This window comes from Chinchilla lanigera, unplaced genomic scaffold (assembly GCF_000276665.1).
Source record: "Chinchilla lanigera isolate Chin_1 unplaced genomic scaffold, ChiLan1.0 scaffold00062, whole genome shotgun sequence".
NCBI classification, from domain to species: domain Eukaryota; kingdom Metazoa; phylum Chordata; class Mammalia; order Rodentia; family Chinchillidae; genus Chinchilla; species Chinchilla lanigera.
The window spans coordinates 1,659,912-1,683,636 of record NW_004955463.1 but is presented as its reverse complement, the minus strand read 5'-3'; the positions used below and the strand labels follow the sequence as shown (position 1 = coordinate 1,683,636).

General features: G+C 35.1%; 1 protein-coding gene across 1 annotated transcript in view; it reads left to right on the top strand.

Moving 5' to 3' along the window:
* The window catches only part of Tusc3 (tumor suppressor candidate 3), a 214,412-nt gene that overhangs the window by 164,551 nt on the left and 26,136 nt on the right, over positions 1–23,725 (top strand). The window contains exon 7 of the mRNA XM_005398343.2: positions 19,695–19,758. Coding sequence (XP_005398400.1) covers positions 19,695–19,758 — 64 coding nt within the window. The remainder of the gene's footprint in view (positions 1–19,694; positions 19,759–23,725) is intronic.

The window sequence follows — 23,725 nt, the reverse complement described above, 5'->3', positions numbered from 1 at the left end:
TATAGAAGATATTATTATTATTGAAACATAGAAGGATAGAAAAAATGGCTTCTCATAGCATCTTTCCAGCTTTAAATGTTTTAGTAACCTTAAATTTTTGTATTGTAGAACAGCTACTTCATTTTATATAGTAGTTGTATTTGGTTAATAACAACTGGAGATGCTTATCAGAGAGATTTTAGAGTTGATAGCAACATGGTTTCAAAGTATTATAGTAATGAAGAATTGTGAACTATTTTGAAATATTTGGTATTAATCCAAAACAGACATTTCAATACTGAATAATTTAGTTATACTTCTCTCTTAGCATGAATGATAAATATATATTATTTTGTTCTCATGCTACTTTGTTTTTATTTTATTCAGTTTATTTATAATCAGGATGCTTAGCTCAGAAAACAGGTATTCAAAAGAAAGCGTATTTTACATAAAACGATAGTATTAAAAATCAAAGCTGTGTAACCAGTTGTTATAAGTATTAGTCTTAAATTTTCAGATGCTCAAAACTGAACTTCTGCAATGCTCAGCAGGAATTCTTCTACCTCTTTACTACTTTTAGCTTCATTCTGTTGGGTAGACTATGGTTCATTGACAGAATATGGTGTCCACATGATATATGCGTTTTACTTATGAGCACAGATGGACTTTGACATTTTTATTGTTCAGTAAGTTGATTAATAATGTAAGACTCATTTCTTTTTCTATAAAATGAAAAAATATGTGCATCGTAAGATTCTTCTTTTGATAAATAAAATAATGTATATACAATGCCAGGAGTAAAACAGAAAAAAACAAAAAACCACTTCAGTTTTTCTAGCAACATTCTTTCTTTTAGGAAAAAAAATGCTTTCTTATTATAAATGAAAAGCCCACAGAAATGTTTTTCATACTTACGATAGAATGATTCTCATTTCTTTCTGCTTACTTTTTCCAAGTATTTCTTTGAAAATATACATTTCTTTTGTATTGCAGTGTAATTTATACACAAAAATGCAAAGATCTTAAATTCAGTATTTATTTAAATGTTGACTGTGCTTAAATAGTCCAGTGTAAATTATGTGAGTATCTTTTTCTTCTAATAATAGTATTTCTTATTAAGGAAAAATTTGACAGTTCCAAATGGGTTAGGTAGTTTTTCTGAAAGCCAGAGTTTAAAAAGAGAAGTTATGCTTAGTTTGTAAGAAGGGTATATTTACAATGTCACATACTGTTAATAAAGGTGAAGATGTGTAATTTCATTTTTGTAGGTTTAATGTAAGATTTAAAAAGAAGTGTTTAAAAATGGAAGTATATTCAGTAAAAGTAATACAGGGGTTAAAAAGATAAGGACGTGTATGTTCTCCCTTATATACTGGTACTTGGATATATCCAATATACCAATTACTAAGATTTAATGTTTTACCTTAGACTTAAATATAATTAATAATGAAGTCTTAAAATACATTGAAATGAATATTTGAAGTTTTAAAATACATTGAAATGAATAGTTGAAGCCTGTTCTATTTAAAGTAACAGAAATATTATCCACTTATATTCTGTAAATATCTTTTTTCTGAAGCAGACAGACTTCTGGACTTCAGTCATGGAAATAATAATACATTATAAATTCATATGCAATGAAAATGCATATTAAATGCTGCAGCCTGTAGGTATTATAAAAACTTAAGAGCGCAATTGTCAGGGAAGACTTCATTGAAGGAGATTTTTGAGTTGGCCTTAAAATCAAGATGAATTTTTGTTAATCTGTAAGAAAGATCATTCCTTGATTTGGGTCATGAAAAAAATAATGAAACAGGTCTGACAACCTAGAGATCAAAATAGGGATCGGGTGTTTGGGGTATACGTTTTCCTGAGACATGTAATGTTGATAGAAATAGTGAGGAAAAGTATGCTTACTTTTGCGTGCTAGTCGTGTGTCTCCAAACGCCCGGCTGTTTAAATAAACAATGTTGCTTTCCTTCCTCTATCTCCTTGTCACATTCTGCCTATTTGAAATCCAGTTCTAATTTGCCTTACTCATGTCATGAAATGCCTTACTCATGAAATACCTCGTTTATAGTAAACAACAGCTATTCCCTTTCAGTGTGCAGTAATTTGACACACAGCTAAATTGATTGCCAAAATTTCTAGCCTTTACAAAAACTCTGCAAGCTACTAGCAACTTTTATTTATGGTCTACTTAATCCTATACCAACTTTCAATGAGAAAGATATTATTGTTACCTCCATTTATAAAGAAAGCAGCTCAAGTACAGATTCAGATTTGGGTTTTCTAAATTTTAAACCATTAAGCGCTTTTTTAAATAGAATAAGGGTTCACTTTGCCTTGCATGGTTATATAGCTTTATATGCATATATTGTTCCCTTTTCCACAAAGATGCCATGTTTTATATTTGTTTTTCTCATTTTATGATGCAGTCTTTCTTAAATACTGAAAACACATTTGTTGACTGATGGATAGATTCAAAAGTGCTAGACTTAGATTGCCAAGGGCTTTGAATGGCCTCTAAGCAATTTTAAGTTTTCCAAGGCTTATGAGTAGCAGTCTGGTGAAAGTAGCAATATTGGGATACTTAACTGGAGTAGAGAGGTTGGAGAGTAAAGATTAGAGAACTTGTAATGCAAGCACGTGAGGTGAGGTGAGGTGATAGGACCAGCATTTGGTTGACAGAAGACTGGCTGATAGGGAGCCAGGAGGGCTCAGTGGCTTCACTCTTGATTGTGGGCAGAGATGTCAGCGCTGAAGCTTCTGTCATGAGAAGAATGGCTGCGTTATTGACAGAAGCACAGAAGTCTGGGAGAGGTGAAGTACTTTCTGTGGAGAATATTAACGTTGATCAAGCTTTGATTTTAGAGTAGTAGGACATTCTAGTGGAATATTCAAACAGGAATATTTAATCAGCTGTTGCTGTATATATAAAATCTGAAAGTAGAACTGACTGGAAGGTATATTACATGTAGAAAAGCTGTCAAAAACAATAAAACTTCATGAACAAATAATGTAATACATCTCTTACAATTACAATATAATTTCTCATTTTAGGTCTCTTCAGTAAACCTACATGTATAACTGAATATGTATGTTTACTTTTAATATATCCCCAGTTGAATTTAAATGTGCTGTATTTCTGTTACCTTAAATATTATAGTATATACTTCCTATAAATTAGTTTAAAATAACTAAATTTTTATTGCTGTTTTATCAGTTAAAAAGTTATCTCTGTTTGTGTAAAAACACACTAAATGATAAATCCTATTCTGCTTCGAAATATCTGTCTTCAGAATATATGTAGGGTCAGATCACTTCTTAGCACCTGTCATCAGAGTGCTTTAAGCTGCCTGCCTGTTTTGTCTGGATTACTAGAGTAACCTTTCTTCTTGCCTTCTTGCTTCTATGCTTGCTCCACTAGAAGCCATTCTCAAAGTAGATTATGTTACTCTTCTCTTATGGCTCTCTGTGTGCCTTTTAGGGTAAAAGGTAACTGCTGAGCAAACACAGTGACCCTTAGTGTAACTTGGATGTTTCTCCCTTAGGCCTTTGCAGTGGACCATTATTCTGTCTGGTTTGTTAGTGCTTTCTCTAAAATTAGAAGTCTTTACTCAAGTGCCAAGCACATTCTCCGTGATATTCATCCTGACCTCCCTTCATCTAAGTCACATACTTTTCCCTGTTCTCAATACACTGATTCCCCTTCCCTGGCTTGCTTTTGTTTTTTATACAATACTTTTCACTAATACAGTATGCAGTGCATTCATCATTATATTCATACACACTTACAAGTTCATTGTTTTTCAACTCAATGCATGTACACCTTGTCATGTGCTCACAAATTCTCACCATGTGCTCACAAACTCTCACCATATTTTTGTTCTGTTCACTGTTTTATCTTCTGTTCTGGAAATGGACTTATTACATGTTAGGCAATCAGTAAATCTTTGTGTGGATTAAATAAATGTAACAATAATAGCTAACATTTACTAAGGGGTTAATTTGTCTCACACCTTTCTAAAAATTTTAAATTATTATTATAACAACCATATGAAGTAGATTCTCTTTTATTCGCATTTTATATGCGAGGAAACTGAACCACAGGTTGGATAAGTAACATGCCTGAATTCATGTTCCTGAAAAGCAGACCAGTAGCCAGGTTGAGAATCACAGTTCCTTACTATTAGTGTGTGGTATTTCTATTGAAGACGATTACTGTGTTCAGTGCTATAAAAGTTTGACAGAAGCAGATGTTGCATACTTTACTGATATGTTATATAACATGTATATGTTGTATATAGAGTACTTCTGTATATCTGGATTCACATTGATAGTATGCTGGTTAAATATATAGATAAATGTTAATTTGTAACCTTCAAATAGTAGGATTAAAAAATAGAAAATGACATCCAAAATGTAGGGTTTCATTTGGCAGAAGAAGAGACTCAGTCAGTAACATTCATTACTAGCACAGCCCAGTCCGAAGGCCCACAAAACTGTGGTATGTACGGACGACTGTGTTGTAGGGGTCTAATATCTGAGTCCTTATCAGTGCCATTCTCATTTCATAGCCAGGCCTCATTTATCATACTGTTCTATGATATTTCTCATGAAATGTCAAGATAAAGTCTGTGATGTGCAAAATTTACAGGGCATAGAGAGAAAATGGATGATTCGGGACTTCTAAAGCACTTCTAAAGAACTTTAGGGGAAGTACAGTTATCCAGGCCATATAAGACAAGTTGCAGGATTGTAAAGTAGTCTGAAGTACTAGAGTAGAAGGCTGATCATAGCAGATAGTCCAGAATGATGTACATAATAAGACTGAGAGTGTGTGCAATACTTTGCTCATATTATAATCAGCGAGGCAGTGACCATGAATTGATTCAAGTCCAAACAAAAACCGAAGAGCCATAGAGATAATTGTCCAAACACTATTCTGTGAGCACTGGGAGGAGTATTGTGGACATCCATATTCAGAGATACGTTGAAGAAGGCCCATATGAGAGACCCTGTACTTCAAAGAAGACAGTGATTCTTACTTTGTTTAACCATTTGATCATGACGTCCTTTTTGTCTTCTAATTGTTCTGCAAATACCAGAAAATACGAATTATAGAGAGGTTAAATAGCTTTCGGAGGTGGAGGGAGATCATTCAGTGTATTGATAAATCTAGATTGAGGCAGAGACAGTGTCCCAAATACCTTCTTAAACTAGTTAGTAAGTGTGAGTTATTTGGTGATATGAAATGAATAACTTTATTATAAACACAGATTGATTCAATTTTTAAGCTACATTAGTTTTTTATTCTTGCATTTAGAGTTATATTGTAAAAATAAAATACATTTCTTGTTATCAACAAAATACTAATTACTAAAATTGCTTAGAAGGTGTGCTATAATACAGCCTTTTAAATTTTGCATTACATTTGAAACTTTCAAAGTGTTTTTCTTATATTTTTCTTCATCCAGCATTTATTTTGAAAGCACAGAAGAACAAGAAGTTGATTGTATTATAAGTTTCGTTCAAAAAAGTAAAAAATGCTTCCCCTAATGTGGTTTATTCCTAATACGTGACTGCCCTAATCCCTGGGGCTATTTTATGTTACCCTAGGAGCTTTCCAGCCTTGCCACTTTTTTATGGGGCGGGGGCAGACTTGTGAGGAAGGAGCAGTTTTTATCATTAATTGTTTCCACACACTCTTCTTTGCATCATCTTAGTATTGGTTGTTTTTTTTATTTTACTTAGAGTATATGGGCTCCCAGTCTGATTGACTCAGCAGTTCAGGTAAAACTCATAAAGAGAGGTGTTTCTCCTTACTTTCTGGACCAGCAGGTTCACAGAGAAGGGTTAAGCATTCCTTTCCTAGCTTGGGCAAATGCTGAGTATTGCCAAGTTCTTGGTTAGGAACTTCTAGCAAACCATTTGATTCTTTAGGTTTCTGCCTCTTTGTAGTTTTTACTACATCTCTTTGGTTATCCAAGAGACTCTCAGAGTACTAGATAGGGTAATTGAAATCTGAGTATTTAGAGTTCTGAAGAGATTCGTAGATAACCTACCTTATTAATGTTATGTAATTTCTTCTGTTTTTTTGCACTCAGTTTGTGGCTAGCACTATATTAGCTCTAAATTACTACAGATGTATTAGCAACTCCTTTATTGTTTAAAAAAGCAAATAAAAATAGTGAAATGTTCTCTCTGAATGTATAGCCTTTGTAGAAGATTTTGCAACATTACAACATTGCCCTTTCCTCTATAGCTTCCTGCCAAATGTAGTTCTGTAGCTGTACAGCTCAACATTGAAATATCTAGTCCTACTATAGACCTGTTATGTTAGAATTTTTTACATATAGAACCTAACCATATGTTTTCTAGACAAGTATCTCAGGTCCATTTCATATATACACAATGTTGAGAATTCTTTTAAAAACTACTCATTTATGTGTAGTCATAAACCTGTTTAATCCTTGACTTGGATCATGAAGGAACCTCTTGGTATATGGCTGGGCCAGGTAAGGGTTTAATGCTGCACAACGGGCCACACAGTAAATTCAGTTGGAATAAAAAGGGCTAAAAAGTGTCTCTAAAATTTCAAAACAAAGAGAGCAGTGACCCACTGCTCACAATTGACAGACAAAATGCTTTGAGTGGCAAATAATTAAGGTCTATTTGCTATTTTCATCAAGAAAGATTTTGTTTCATTTCTCTGTTATCATTTTTTGGTTTAAGACAATGAATTATGAACTGCTTAAAAATTTTGAGCACAAGATATGTACAGGCTCTGGGGAAATCAATCAGTGGGGTTCTTTGTCACCTGGGTATAGATAATACTTATATCTCCTCTGTCAAGTAAATCCAGAAGGATTTGACCTTGCTGTTTCATTATCTGTATCACATCACCATTTGGTGTAGGATCCTAGCAAAAATTAATCCTGCCTCAGAGAAGTTCATGTAGCTTGAGGAGTGCAAAGGGAGACCGTCAGGATAGTACTAGAAACATGTAAGTCTTAAGAAATAGAGGAATTTTTTTTAGAAAACCAGTGAGGAATCTCAACCTCTTTTGTTCAGTGATGGTGGTGACCCAAGACTTCCTTCACCACGAGTTCAACAGAAGCGCACTCCACTTGCTTCCATTCCTCCTTTCCACCCTCCATATTGTTTGTTGTTTATTTATGTGGTTTTTAACTAGAGAGTTAATGGTTCAACCTTAGGCAGAATTACAGGATGACACAGTGGGAATTTTCTAGGATAATTTTAACTTTTTATTAATGGCAACACTGAGCAGGTTAGTCTTTCCAGCTGTGAGAGAAGAAATGTATCCTTTCTGAATATTAGCATTCTAAAAAAGAACTTAACAAGTAAATAATGAAGATAAGCTTATTTCAGTATTCTGGGTGTCTTGCTACATAAAAGAAATGCAGAACTCCAGCCCTATCTGTCTGTCTGTGTGTCTTTCTGTCATCTATCTGTCTTTGATCTGTATACACACACAAATATCTGAAAATGTTATTTTATTTACTTAGTATTACAAGGTGGTGTGGACTGAAATGCACTTTTCCGCAAATTCGTGTGTTGAACCTTAAACCCCTCATAGGGTTGCTTTTGGAGATAGGGTCTTTAAGAAGTGGAGATTGGCGACCTTCTAAGCAGAGGCTCCTCCCGTCATGTTCACAAAGGGAAGGTCATGCGCGCACACAGTGAAAGCTGTCTTCTACCCTCCTGGAGAGCCCTCACCAGACACACTATGACCTTAAACTTTTCAGTCCCTGAACAGAGCAGATAGAATATATGATAAGCAGAATTCCATGATTCTTACATAGAGAAACAGAGCTTTCATTTTATATAGTCTTTGATTATATAGTCTTTGACACTTCTGCTGGAAAATTTTAAATAGCCACAATGAATTTCAGAGACCTTTGCATTTATCTGAAGGTAATAAACTGACACTTTTGACTAGAACTGTTGTTAGAAAACACACAACATTTTTATTCTGTGTTCTTTTTGTAGATTATCTTCTTTTTCACTATTTTCTGTATTCACAAAGAGTACAAAATCATGTTTCAATAATACATTGAAAGATTTTCTTAGATTTCAAGAGTCCATTTTCTTTGTACTGGGAGGTAGTGAATATGAAACTAAAACAAAAGGATTGATAGATACTTTTTGTGATGTATTCAGCAAAGGAAAAGAAGATGACAGTGTTCACATATCATTTTATACTTACTTGCATAAAACTACACAAAAGAGTTTTTAGAAAGAATTAATGTAGACAATGAAGCATAATAGAAATGTTTCCTCTAGACATAGGTAAGCTCTTGGTTCATTTTGTAGCCATGGTTGGGGGGAGAATGAATGAATTCTATGTTGAAGTGGGATAAACTATCATTTGAATAACCCCTATTAAATATTAGTTTCTTTTATTTGTCATTTTCTTGATAGTATAAATAGTTTTTAAAAAATAAAATACATTTTTAAGGATGGAAATCCATAATCACATCTCTTAAGATTGGTGGGAGCACATTTTTAAAATTTTTGGTATATTAATGAAGTTGTAGTATTCCAGAGTAAACAGGTGCTAGTATGTATTTTGTCAAATAACAAGGGAGAAATAGCAGTTAAGTTGAGCCTTGTATATTATCTTCAGAAGAGCTGTTTTCTGGCTGAGACACATGACTATAAACTTCTGCACTCTGCTTATATTGGTATTTGTTCCAAGTGCATTTAAGTGAAGCAGAATTTGTTGGGATTCACCAAACATCCTGGTTGTTAATGCCCTTTACTCTCAAAGATGCTAATTTTCTTAACAAGTTTTTATCATGAAGGAATGTTGACTCTGTCAAAGGCTTTGCTCTGTCTGTGGGGATGCTCATGTGATTTTTATTTTTACTTCTGTTTGTGTGATGCATTGGATTTATTAATTTAAATATTTTGAACCACCCGTGCATCTTTGTTATGAAACCAACTTGCTCATGATGTATGATTTTTTTTAATGATTTGCTGTATTCTGTTTGCATTTATCTTGTTGAAGATTTTTGCATCTATGTTCAGTAAGGAAATTGGTCTGTAGTTTTCATTTTTTGTGAAGGTTTTACCCAATTTTAATACCAAGTTAATGCTTGCTTCAAGGAATGATTTTGGCAGTGTTCTATTCCTTTTAATTTCATAAAAGACTTTGAAAAGTATAGACATTCATTTTTCCCTGAAATTCACAGTGGTGAATCCTTCAGGTCAAGGGCTTTTCTTAGATGACAGGGTTTTTTGTTTATTGTTTTTTAAATAAGGGAGAGCATGAATGCAGTCCCCCACTACTGCAAATTATGCAGTCGAGTTTCCCCGCATTTGGGGAAATCTCAGGGCTCAGCACATCCCACATGCAATGGATAAGCCTCGCCCTGGGAAAGCCACCTTCGTGATCGTGGTATTTCCCCTTGAGAGGGTTTTTGTTACTGCTTCAATTTCATTGCTTATTATTAGATTGTTCAGGATTTTTATATCTTCTCAATTTAAAGTAACCAAGTATTTAGGAGTTGGCCTACTTCTTCCAGATTTTCTATAATTTATTGGAATATAGATTGTTCATGTACTTCCTTATAATCCTCTGGATTTTAGCAGTGTCCATTATGATTTTTGCCTTTTTCATTTTTTTTTTGGTTTTTCTCCGGTACCGGGAATCGAACTCACGACCTTGCGCTTGCCAGGCAGGCGCTTTTGCCGCTGAGCTAAATCCCCAGCCCCTGCCTTTTTCATTTCTAACAGCATTTATTTAAGTCTTTTCTTTCCTTCCATTGGTAACTTTGGTTTAAGGATGTGTCCATTTTGTGTATTCTTTCAAAGAACAAACTCCAGGATTTATTCTTTGTAATTTTTTTAGTTTCAATTCCATTAATTCTTTTTTTATTTTAAAGAGAATTTTAAAAAAACAAATACAGAATTTGTAAAGAAAATTTCAAAACAAGATGATAGGAATGAACAATTTTTTTGTTATATTGCATATTGTTACCTTCAAAATAGTTGCTTAGATTACCAGATAGAGGCATGTGAAATTGATCAAACAATGTAAACACTAACTGTGCCTTTCAAGAAACTAATAGAAATTAGTAGTACAATAATCTTAGCTATCTTGTGTGTGTAGATACATATTATTTTTCTCCTCTTCCTTCTTCTTTCCCCATCCGAGGTATAGCAGATATTATGAAAGGAAAAGAAACTGCTCCCTCTTTTTGGACTAATCTGATGTTTATCATTTCCTTCTTATTCGGTTTTAGATTTGTATTACTCTTGTTTTACCAAGACCTTAAAGTGCATCATTATGTTATTTATTTGAAATCACTCTTTTCTGTGTGAGCATCCAGAATTACAAACTTACCTCTTAGGACTTCTTCCATTGTGTCTCATAGGTTCTGGTATCTTGCACTGCCAGTGTCATTTGATTCTAGGAACTTCTAAATTTCTTCTGTAAGTCATTGATTATTGAAGAGTATATTAGCTTTCATGTTTGCATAATTTCTGTGATTTCTTTTGCTGTCGATTTCCAGTTCCATTACACTATGATCTGATCACATACATGGTATAGTTTCAATTCTTTTGCCTTTACTTAAACATAACGTGCAGGGTGTTTTGAAATTAGTTCCCTGTGCTGCTGAGAAAAATGTGTACTGTGTGGTGTGATATGACATGCTGAAAGTATTTATTAACTGTAGTTCCAAGTTATGGTTTAACTCTGTGGTTTCTTTACTGATTTATTTCTCTAATTGACCTGTCTGTGATGGTGGGTGGGATATTGAGGTCTCCTACTATGATTGTGTTGATGTTTATCTGATCTTTATGTCCAATGGTATTTATGAGTCGGGAGCACCAGCATTTGGTGTATATGTGTTTACAGTTGTTATCTCCTTTTTCTTTACCAGCATATAGTGACCTTCTGTATCTCTGCTGATCATTTTTGGCTTGTGGGTCACTTTGTCTGAAAGTAGGATTGCTATTCTTGCTTGCTTTTGGGCTCCAGTTGCATAAAGTAACACTTTATGTTTTGTGACTCTCAGTGTCTGTGTTTATGGATGATATGTGACTCTTGTATGCAGCATACAATGGGGTTTTGGTTTTTGATATAATTGGCAATCTGCCTTTTAATTGAGGGTTTCATACCATTTACATTGAGAACTCTTAATGAAAGTTATTGACTGCTGTTACTATATTATCTTTCTGTTGCTGATACCTTTAGTTTTTCCCTTTTGCTTGACTGTTCATCCTGTTAGATGCATTCATTCCTCGAGGCTCTTGGGTGGTGTGCTAGTCTAGTATTTCTTTGAGTACTTTTTGTAGTGCTTATATTTTGGTCATGAATTTATGGTGCTCTTTGTCATGAAAAGTACTGCTTTCTCCATCAATTTTGAAAGATAGTTCTGTAGTATATATTAATCTGGATTGAAAGTTGTTTTCTTGTAGGGCTTGCAAAACTTTACTCCAAGCTCTCCTGGTTTGTTTTGAAACATCTGCTGTAATTCTGTTGTTGTTTTTTTTTTTTTCCGGTACCAGGAATCGAACTCACAACATCGTGCTTGCCAGGCAGGCACTGTGCCGCTGAGCTAAATCCCCAGCCCCCATCTGTTGTAATTCTAATAGGTTTGCCTTTACAAGTTATTTGTTGCTTTTCTTTAGAAGCTTTTAAAATTTTATCCTTGTGTTGGACTTAGGAGTTTTTGACTATGATGTATTGTCAAGAAGTTCTTTTCTTATCATGGCTGTTTAGAGTTTATATGTCTTGTTTATCTGGAAGTTGAATTCTTTCCCTAAACTTGGAAAATTAACTATTACGATTTTGGTAAATTTTTTTGTACCTTTTGTAGTATCTTTTGATCTGTCTTTAACTCATGTAATTCTTAGTTTCTTTTCAGTCACCTAGCAGCTGTTGGACCTACTTTCTGTGGTCTTTTGTCGTTTTTAAGGTATCTGAAGGTATGGTCTCCTGCATTAATCTGACTTTCTAGCTCTGACCACTCTGTCCTTGCCTTGGTCATTTTTGCTGCCCATACTTCTAGTAGAATTTTTAAAATCATAGGTGTCTGTTTGATATCTTTTCATAGTTGGTAAGTCTTTAGTAAAGTGGTCAAAAATTTTGTATCATGTTGGTTAGTTCACCCAATTTTTTTGGATCTTCTGTAAGCTCACTGATCATATTATAGATTAAATCCCTTATCTGTTTAGTTACATCTATGAGTTTGTTGAACACTGCATTGAGCTGCATTTTTCTTTTTATTTCTTTTATCTTTTTATACATTTCAGCCACTTGGTTTTTTACTTTCTCTTAATCATTGTCCATGGGATCAGCTTCTCAAAAGTTAAGAATTTTTAAAGGCATCTTGTTGCTTTGTTTTCTCCTGTTTCTGTTATTTTGAGTTTTGTTTTTGCTTTTTGTGTTGGGGGTGGAGTATCAGTTTGAATGACAAAACCTCTGTGGCTAGTGTAGGTATCTCTCCAGTGTGCTCTTCCCAGTGCTGTGTTTGCTATGATTATGTTTTGTTATTTTTGTAGCTCTTCAGCCTACTCAATGTAATGGGTCTTACCTCCTGGTTGTGTTGCAAGGAGAAAACCACCCCTGATTATATTAGCATTGACAGTGAGCCATTATCAGTTATGTATATTGTCTTGTTTTAATAATTTTACCCACTTTTAATGATGCATAAAGACTGAAATATTACTACTGATGGTTAGGCTGTGTTGCAGGAAATGAAGGAAGGAAAAATGAACAGAGTAGATGAGAAAGAAGCAAAGGAGAAAGAAGAGATAACAGAAAATGAAAAAAAGAAAAGACACGAAACTTCATTGATACTATATAGCTGGAGTGGAGGGCTGGTGGAGAAGAGGCTTGAGAGACTGTATGTAGTGGCACAGAGAGAGGGAAGTATAATTGGAAATAGAGGGAAGCTGTGAGAAGTTCAGAACCTGCTAATACGCCAGTAGTAAGCCTGTGTTGGAAAGCTCTAGACACAGCTTTGCTGAGGGTTACCCTCACTTGCGCATAGAAGTGCTATGTATATTAAAGTACAGCTTAATTCTTACTCTCTTTTTCACATACAGACACCTTCCCTGTATATACTGTAAGGAAGGAGAGAAGGGAAAAAAGAGAGAAAGGAATAGGAAATGAAAAGACAAACAGTTTCCAAAAAACCCCACACATTGATGAAAACACAGAATCAACATGTCCTACCAATCTTAGTTGTACTGCATTTTCAAGTGGTTAGTGAGCTCTTTCCTGTAAGTTCACAAATGCGGAAGCTTTGACTTGGGGGTTCTGCACAACCCCAGCATGTTGTATCATGCCATCTCGCTAAGCTTGTCTCTCCAGCTCTTCACCTATGTCTCCCTCTCCACATGCAACAAAATACCACTTTCCCACCCAGGAACTGTGTTGTGTGTAGGGCTCTTGGGGGTTAGCAGCCTTTTGCTGGGATCGGCTGGTTCACTTGCTGGAACTGAATGGTAGACAGTGGGCAAGATACCTTGTGGACAAAGAACTTCCCTCTGGGAAACAATGGGGGAGCACCTGCGCTGGTGCTGCACAATTCACTTTTCTTTTCTGGGTCTCGCTGGTTGCACTTTGGAGCTCTCTGAGGCACAGCTCTGCTAGTGGTCTGTTCCCTGGTCAGTGCCATTCCTTGTCCTTCACTTATCCAGGGGACTGCTGGTGGTAGCTCAGTCGTCATCCTGGTGATTTCCTGGCTTCACTTTCTCAGTGCCCTGGTTGTAGATATCTCACTCTCTCGGCTCCCTTGCCCAGGTTCCTAAGCTATTCTCCCCACGCCTGGGCAAGGGAGCCGAGACTGGCATCCCTCAGGATGTTGTTGCATCCTCTCTCAAGATGGCATGTTCTCCAAATCTATGTGTAACAGGTGCTTTGGTCTGGAAGCAGCCCCGCTTTCCTTTATAAATCCCTGATAGAGGACTCCATCTGTAGGTTTCTCCTGCAGATTGATACCCTGAACCTTGTTTCTGAGTGCTTGCACTTCTTTGGTCCGTCACCTGTACCCCTAGTCATCCATGATAGGTCTCTCCAGCATTCATTCTTGATCCTGCTAGGTAAGAGGTATTAATACCAGTGTATTAACAAAATATATTGCATTTTTTGTTTTCAAATTGTAAACTTAGATGATCTAATATTCCACAAATGAAATTTAAATCAGGATAGCTTTTTAATGAAATGATTTTTAAGATCTAGTCTTTTCATTTTATTATGGGTGATGTGTACTCTGAAGTATATTCCATAGGCTAGGACAAGGAACATTTATATTAATAATCTATACTTACAAAGGGAATTGCCATTGGTTACTGATATTTCCCTCACTAGAATTATTAAAAATCACAAAAGGAAAGATTATAAGTGAATATCAGGCTTTAGTTATGAGAAATTCATTACCCAGTGTTGCTTCTTTCAATGAATTTTCAAAATATATGCATCAGGGCCAGAGATACAGCTCAGTGCATCAGTGAAATGCAAATATCTAAGACCAGCTTAGTTACTGATTATTATTAAGCCAGGTTAGGAGGACAGTGATGAAGACATCTGGAATGCCTGTCATTACAGTTCTTGTGTTTACCCTGAAGGCTTTCAGTGTGTGCCAGTGTTTTGGTTACTTTTTCCTCTTTGCTGGGACAAAATACCTGACGCCCCAAATTAAGGAAGGAAAGGTTTATTTCGCTTACAGTTCGTGGAAGTTTTAATCCGTACTTGGCAGGATTATAAGGCAGAGTGGTACATTGCAGAGAGCTGCATCTCAGGGCGGCAGCACACAGCTAAACAACAACTAACTTACACCGGGCAGAATGGGGGAGGAATGGCGGAGGAGGAATGCCCTCAAGCACTTCTTCCTCTCCCTTACATATGCAAACTATCCACTCCAGGGCGGGTGCAGCTTTTACACCCATATTCAAACTCTAAAAGCCTCCCCCATGGCCGAAGGAGGCTTTGGGGGGACACACAGACATAAACCATAACAGCCAGTAATCTCTTTGCTGCATTGTACTAGACAACAGGTGTTCTGGTGTTACGGCAAAAATTTGGGTTGTATTCCACAAGAGACCAAACAGAACAGACAAAGTTTTAATTTAGACCAGTCACCTCTCATCCCGACTTGCAAGTCAGGGAAGTGGACTTGGATCTGCCTTTGTTCTCAGCTTATATACATTTTTGGTTTCCATGGTAACAGATTGGAATGTTGTAGTCCTGGCCACATGTTGTTTTCCTTGTGCCATGAGAGCAGGTCAGGCTCGGCTCATGAGCCCAACCACAATGATATATACTTTCTGTACTCTGTTCTATATGTCCCCCTTTAGATAACCATACGTTTCTTTTATGATTACAATGTTTATCTTGGGCCAGGGAAGGGATGAAACAACCCAGGCAGGGTCATAGGTGGTTATCTGGGCCCTGGTGTTCTTTGTCTTTGGAGAAGCATTCCAGGGCTAAGTCAGGACTGCAAAGTTAACTCTTTATAACCCTCCAGGATATTTCTCAAGACACATTTTGAGGCTTGCATTAAGACTAGAATTATTCTATCTTAAAATGATATGCTAAGAGTCATCGTCCTCTACACTGGGTCTGACTGTGTAAACTCCTTGAGTGCAGTTTCTATTTTACTGTTAGTGCAGGATTCCCATGGCTTAAATTGGTGCCTAATACATATCAGTTGCCCAATTATCAAATGAATTCTAGTTTATTAATCCTAAAGCCTCTTGGAATATCTTGGGGTTTTTTTGTAACTCTGAAGACTTAAAAACAAGGTGGATGAAAGTCAAATGTTAATAGAGATTTAGACTATCATCTTTAGAAAATGTCAGTTCAACACACTAATTTCACCTGTGAAAATAAAATATATTTATGAATGATATTTAAATATGGTTATCACATGTTTAGAAGATAGTTTATTTACATGATATATGCTTGATTACCTCAAATTATTTACTACAGAAAGAGCCATGGACTCTGCTAATAACATGACATTACCTTGTGTGATTGTTAGAAAAACATTTTGAGGAGTATTATCCTACTTCTCTCCTAAAGATGAGATAAATGAGATCAAGTATTGTTTTCCAGGTAACAGAGGTAGTAAGTGACAAATTCAGCATTGTCGAAGCCTACTACTATACATATATGCACAAGAAATCAGACAAGTATTATAGATCATTTACATTGAAATGATGTCTTTCATGAAGTCTGTAATGATCAAATACATTTTTTAACAGGTATACTTATAAATTGGAGAAAAATATGTATGTTCAACGATACTGTGACAGGAAGAGAAAGTTCATTGCATGATAGGATGTTTTTCACATGTATTTGAGGAAGCATTGAAGGGTTCTGAGCAAGATAATGGCAAGATCTGATTAGTTTTCAATGGTATTAATTTGTCTGAAAAATAGATGATAGATTAGAGGGAGGGAGAGTGCAAGAGGACTTGCAATAATCTGGCAAGAGATGATGACTGGAGCCAGTTCTTCCTGGAAGTGCTGATGATAAGTGTTGAATTTAAAATGAAATTTGAAAGTAGAGTCAGCAGTATTTTCTGGATGATTGGATTATATTGAGAGGGAGGAAAGGACAGAAAGAAAAAGTTAAACAAGCTTGTTTCCAAAGTTTTGGCCTAAATAACTAGAAAAACCAAGTAACTGTTTCCTGACGTCCTGGAGAGAAGCATGCTCTGAGAAAGAAGACCAAACAGAAGTTTGTGTTTGGCCATTTTAAATTTTAGATTTCTAAATGAATAGTCTGTTAATGAAGATGAGAAACATGTATATCAGCTGAGCTATAAATGTGGGAATCGTTGATACAGACTCCAAAAATCATGGGACTGGAAGGGAACATCTGGAAGCATGAGTGCAGGAGAGGCTTAGATCTGTGGAGAGACAGACGCACTCCATGGATCAGAGTAGATGATACGAGTTAGGAGAACAGCCATGGTGCCTGAGGAAGAGGAGGAGCCAAGTATGAGAATCAAGAGTGGCACCCTAAAAGTCAAATGTAGACAGTATTAGCAAAAAAGTGGAGAGGTCAGATGTAACAGATTTTTCAAATAGATATGGCACATAAGATTGAGAAATGACCACAGGATACGCCATTGGGGGAGTCAAGTCAACTTAATGACCTTGACAGAAGCTTGATCAGAAAAGTATCACTTAAGAAAATTTTGAAACCACTGACTTAGAAAATATCTGAGTTCTCTCAATTTATGATTCTCATGGGCAAAGTACTTTTCAGTTGCTACATAAATTTGGGCGTATTATCCTATACTGTTCTGTTTAGACATTTTGGTTATATAAATGTTGTTTTCCATTCTTTTAACTGTCAGCATTTAATTATCAAGTTGTCAAGTGAAGCTTTGAATAGCTTTTACTTAATGTCCTTGCTGTAATTGCCAGGTTGTTACATGATAAAGAGGGCAGGCATGACCTATGTAGACAGGACCAGCTTTCAGGGCAGAATTTACTGGTTACCGGTCCTAGATACGCAATCTTAAGCAAAGAGTTAAACTTCTCCACGTTTGTTTCCTTATAGGGACGATAATAAGTACTGACTTCTTATATGGTTATTAAGAAGATACAATGACAAAACATATATGGAGCATATAAATCAGATGTTCAGCAAATAAAATAATATAGCAAATAAAAGCTCAGGTTCTGAATCAAATAACTCTGAGTTCAAATCCTAGAGTGCATATGTAGTTGATTTGAAAACTTGGGCAAGTTCTATCACTTCTCTTAAGCCTCAATTGCCTTATTTGTAAAATGACTGTAATACAAAGATCTACTTTATAGGGTTACTAGAATTAAATGAGATGTGTGTAAGGTTCTTAGGTGTCTTATATAAAATGAGTATTCCATAAATGGCAGCTGTTACTGTTTATGCTTATGGTTGTATTTATTATCCTTGTTATAATTATTCAAAAAATAAAACAGTCCTAGTTTTTTAGCTCTTGAGTCTTAGTTTCTAATCATACTTCATGACAAGTACATAGTGTGTGTGTGCTGCATGTTTAGCTTTTAAAATTATGATTTCACTGTTTTCATCCATTAGTAATGTTAAAAGTCATATATGGCCAGTTACCAGCTTGATTATCATTTAAAAAATTATCCTGGTCTTCATGTAGGACCATCTAAATGGAAAGTCCAAAAAAAAGAACCCAAATAATGGTATGATTCTTTTTTTAAAAATGGTTTTATTAGGACCATTAATTTGACAAAATACTGGGTTTCAATGTATGGTATTTTCATACATACATACATTTTCATCAAGCCCATCCCTTACATTCCTCTTGTCTCACATGCCTTTGCTTCTGCCTGGTACTAGATTCCTTCTTCCTTTTATGTCATCTTTTTTTTTTTTTTTTAATTCTACATGTTAGTGACACTTGTCTTTTTGAATCTGGCTTATTTCACTAACATGGTGAAACTCACTTCTATATGAAAGTATCACATGATGTAAATCAGAAATGGCTCTTTTATCCAGTTTTATCTGAAGCTGTGATTAAATAATACATCTTAACATTCCTACAAATAGAAATTAAAGATGGAAACAAAGACGTTTTAGATTAGGAGATAAAGAATAAACTTTATGTGAAAATACCAAGACAGGATTGGTGACTCAAAATACAATTTTTTTTTCTTCAGAAAGACCTTAGGAATCATTTAACTCATTTCCTGATTTTATTGCTGAGACAATACTGAATTTATGAGAGATTTCATGAGTTACTCAAAGTTAAGATCAGTAGGGAATAATTTTCTGACTTTTTGTTAAATAATCTTTTTGTTAAAACACATAATTTTTTTTAAAACACATACTATTTGTTTTACTTATTATAAATAAAAACAAGAAAAATATTGAATGAAGGAAAATATTGAGAGGATCACTGGGTCCTCTCAGTGATACATTTATGCATTCTAAATGATGTAAAAATTGAGGACTTCGATTTATAAGGTGTTATATTTTTTCCTCCAGTATTGTTTTGTAAATGAAAAATCTAAACAAGAACTTGCATTTAAAACAACTGCATAGCAACTAATTTTCATATGGAAATTAATGGCAGAAATACTGTTGTAATCAGTTTAGAAGCAAAATATTTGAGGAGACTTATGTCAGGTTTTCTGTAGTCAGTATCAAATAGAGTCAATTGGTATTCTTCGATGTTGAACCAAAGTGTAGATTTCTAAATAAGATAAAAATAGTTTTCATAATCTCATTTTGAAAAAAAAAATGTTCTAATGAAATTGTGTATTTTTAAAAGTAATTCTACTTAAAACACTTTGGCATGGCAGAAAAGAGTTGTCATGTGACCAATTTTTACTAATTTTATTTAAAAGATGAAGAATCAGAGCTATTCAATGTGAGTTGTACCTTGTACCATCAAGTACATTTTTGCAGTAATCTGGAAGAGTCATTACATTTTGTGCTTCTGTGATAAAGTTTTAAATAAGTTACATTTACACATGTAAGTTTACTTTTGATACTAAGTTGCTGTCTATATTTTACAATCATAGCAATCAGTAGTTTCCTCTATTTCTAGTTAACTAATAATTATTTTATTTAAAAGAATTCTAAGTGGAAATTTAAGTACTATAATGGATGTTTCCACTGCTTATCTTCATGACATAAAGGTACAAAATAATTATGTTCTTTTCCCAGATACTAAATTTTGCTTCTTTGTCTTGTTTTGTAGAGCTACATTCATGGGAGCAGCCAGGCCCAGTTCGTGGCAGAATCACACATTATTCTGGTACTGAGTATCCTTTAAAATATCTGATGCATTGAAAAGGAGAAACTGAAGCTACGTGCTATCAAATTGATTTTCTCCCCTAGTGGTAACTATCAAGATGTTTAAAAAGATTAAATTTTAAACTGTGTTACTAATTTCCTAATTCTCATGGTAGTTATTTCCTGTAACAGTATAATTTCATTGTTATGCTGAATTACTAAGACATGCAAATATTCTGTTTTATACTGTTGAATTTAAAAGTATTGCTTTTACGCTTTGCTGATTATCTCTACCTAGATATTTTTTGTGTGTGTATTTAAGTTGATTTCTTCCACAGGATCAAATAGGGAGAAGAAAAGTGTCCTGTGATATAAATAGCAGCATAAAAAAGGAATTAGCTTCTGTTTTCTGTGTGGAGTCACAGAAATAGCACACACAAAATATCTAGTAGTCACGAAAGATTAGTTGGTTTAATCTCCCTTTATTCTACACTTTCTCAATCAGCACTTTGCTGCCCAGCCATAGTGTGCATAAATACATATTTATTGGGTGCTTCTTTTGTATTTGACAAAGGAATAGATAACAAAAATTATATCTCCATGTTATTTAGGTGAATTATAAAACAGGATATGTTGAAACAATTTACTTTTCCCAGAATAAGATTAGTTGAACCTTTCATTCCTATAAAAAAAATTTTTATTTAACTGTATCTGTGAAGCAAATGCTAAAAAACACCAAGTATTTGTCACACGTAGGTTGTAAGTTTTTAGCTCTTACTTATTCATTCATTCATTCATTCATTCATTCATTTTTGTTTTTTTGAGACAGGGTCTCACTATGTAGTGCAGGCTGGCCTTGAACTTGCTCGTGTAGCCCAGGCTGGCTTGGAACTCACAGCAATCCTCCTGCCTTAGCCTCCCGAGTGCTGGGATTACAGGCGTGCGCCACCACACCTTCCATTTATATATGGAAGTTTTTAAAATTTCCTCATTTGTTTCAATCATGGTGTAGGATTTTTACAGTATCCTTTACCCAAAGTAGCAAGTCTACAGCTCATCAAGGAGATGAGCACAAAGAAGCTATGAGGAGCCTATTATTCCATTATATGGCAGATGCACTCTGATGAATGGAATGTTGACCTCAAGCTGAGATTTAGGATAAAAAGACATTTCACAAACAGTATGAAATTGTCAGTGTAGATTTTAGCAGTAATACATAAAATATTTGAAATCCTTATTGTATGCTAACATCAATTATTTGCTGCTTCACATATCCTGTGTATTTTTATTTAAGAGATATTTGTCACATGGCAAATGCAGGGTGATATGTATGAGAATTCATATTTTAAAATATCTTAAACTGGGGCTGGGGATTTAGCTCAGCGGCAAAAGCGCCTGCCTGGCAAGCGCAAGGTCGTGAGTTCGGTTCCTGGTACCGGAGAAAAACCAAAAAAAAAAAAAAAAAAAAATATCTTAAACTTACTGCTAGGTATAACTTTTGCTTCTGTATGAACACTTTTACTTCCCACTGATATTTATTTGCTACCATCTTCTTCCAATCCCAGAATTTAAGGAATGTGGAGAATTAAGGGACAGTGGCAAGTGACAGCTGATACGTTTAACAGTAAAGCTGATCCTAGAGCTCATGTGTGCTCTATCCACTGGCACACACAGACCTCATCTTAGTACACTCAATGGAAGCATTCCTGTCTACCGCAAGAGGACTTCCATCATAATTTGGTCTGGTTTGAATTTTAAATAGACTATTAAGTGACTTTGACCACCCCAGACCCCACCACCCTGATTCGTTATTGGCAGAAACAGCTGCAGATTAGTTAAGATAGTAAGATAATACTTTTTGCAAATGTTCCTTCAAGTGTGAAATTGTTGTCCGTTTTTTAGTGAAAATGAATCATTGCTTGCAGTTATTTGTCTATTTGCTGTGTTTGTAGGTGTGTTTAGTAAGAAAAGCAGATATCAACATAGTTCATCAAAACATACTTAAAGGTTTGAATTTTAAGGTGATTCTAAAACCCACTCTGTACCCTACCTTAATCTTACTGTGTGTAATCACTACAAATTTTTTGAGAAATAGTTTTATACATAACATCATAAAAGATTGCATATACATGGTTATTCAACAAATTATGGTTTCATAATGTTGCACTTAAAAATCTGTACGCCTTACACCTGAGTATTACTATAGGTGTAAGCCTTTGTAAGAACATGATTGGTACTAAATAATTACTTGCAGAATTGTTTACAGCCTATAATCGATAACAAGATTTTTAAATAATTATGAACAGCTAATACTAGTCTGTCTCTTCATTTAGATAAATATCGAGGATCCTTCCAGGTTTGGCAACTTTTATACCTTGATATATTGTATAATATACACACATATGCATACACACACAAGTGTCTTTATAGATCCGTATATATCTTACCTCTTATAAACCCCAAACACCTTATTCACATTTACATCAGTTATTGAAAAAAATATATGAGTATTTGCATTTATGTAGTAAATCCCTGTAGCTTAAACTTCCTATTTTGTGGTGGTATTCACAAGAGTTTACTAAATTGTTGCATTTCTTTATTTTCAAGTGAGAATAGCGCTAAATTCCGATCAGATACAGTTCTTTTGTGTTTTTCACTTGTTTGGTTGTTTGCTAGCAGCCGTCTATCGCTGTAGCAGAAGTTGGCACTAGGACTTGCGCAGGCCAAATCCAGCCTGACTCCTATTCTCAGAAACAAAGTTTTATTTTTTGTGCCTTGACTACTTGGCTCTGACTACTTTGCACTAAAACAGCAGAGTTGAGTAGTAGCAGTAGATACCATATGGCTTGCAGAGCTGAAAGTACTTACTCTTTAACCCCTCATAGGGAGTTGCCAATTCCTGCTCTGCAGGATGTGACCGCTAAAGAAAACAAAAACCCTGAACTTCATTAGCCCCATAGCAGTTGCTAGTAGCTTTGTATTATTTTTCTTTCCTTCTGCTCATTTCTCTGCATTTGTTTTTAAAGAGATGAGGTTGTATTTTGTCTATGTTTTATTTCCATTTGTCATGACAAAAGTATCTTACTTTGTTATTAATAAAGAACTTTTGTCATTTCATATGATTAGTCTACCACACATGTAGGCACCATTCATTAAAGTTGACATTTATGCTTGTAATATTTCACTATTATAAATTATCTTTAAATAAATGTTCTTATTTTATGAACCCAAAACACAAGTTGACAAGGCACCCTGGCCGTGAGGACAGACATCCATTGGGCCACAGTCAGGCTGACCACTTGGGAAACGTGCATCTGATGCGCAGAGTAAGTGCTTCACCATGGAGTCTGGGGCCTGATTTTACAGATAACAGGAGAACAAGCTGGTTGATACAGTTACAGTGGATGACAAGAATAGAACAAGCTGTTGACAAGTCATGGCTCACTTACGTTAAACATTCTGAGAAAGAACCGCCCAAGTGGAACATGCTTTTGCTGGGCTGCATATTGTCTTTACAGCATCAGGGAGTCAGCAGAGACATGCTGTGCTAGGTCGGAGGGACCTGGGTGACTGCAGTCTCGTGCCTTGCATTTCATTCTTGTGGCATTTTAAATCCTTTGTCAATTTGTATATTAAAGTTTTCTAGGTGTTGTATATTTTGAGTTATTTATTTAGGAACACCTTTATGGGATGGGCTTCCGGGCCTTTTCCTAGTGCGTGTGTTGGTCACTGGCGCATCATAGTCAGTGACTGGGAGCGGCTGAGCTCTCTAACACGCTCAGTCCTCACAGTTGTGCAGGTTAGATTTGAGGTTTCTGTTCCCCTCCTGCCTTATTAATTTAATGTCGTAGGGATTTTGTAAGTTAGTGACCTTAATTTACATCATTTGATAAATGCTGCAACAGTATTGCATTTGTTCCCAACTAAAACTATATTATCAAAAATTTGATTTAAAAGCAACATAACAGAAATGATATAAAGGTAAAATTGTAATCT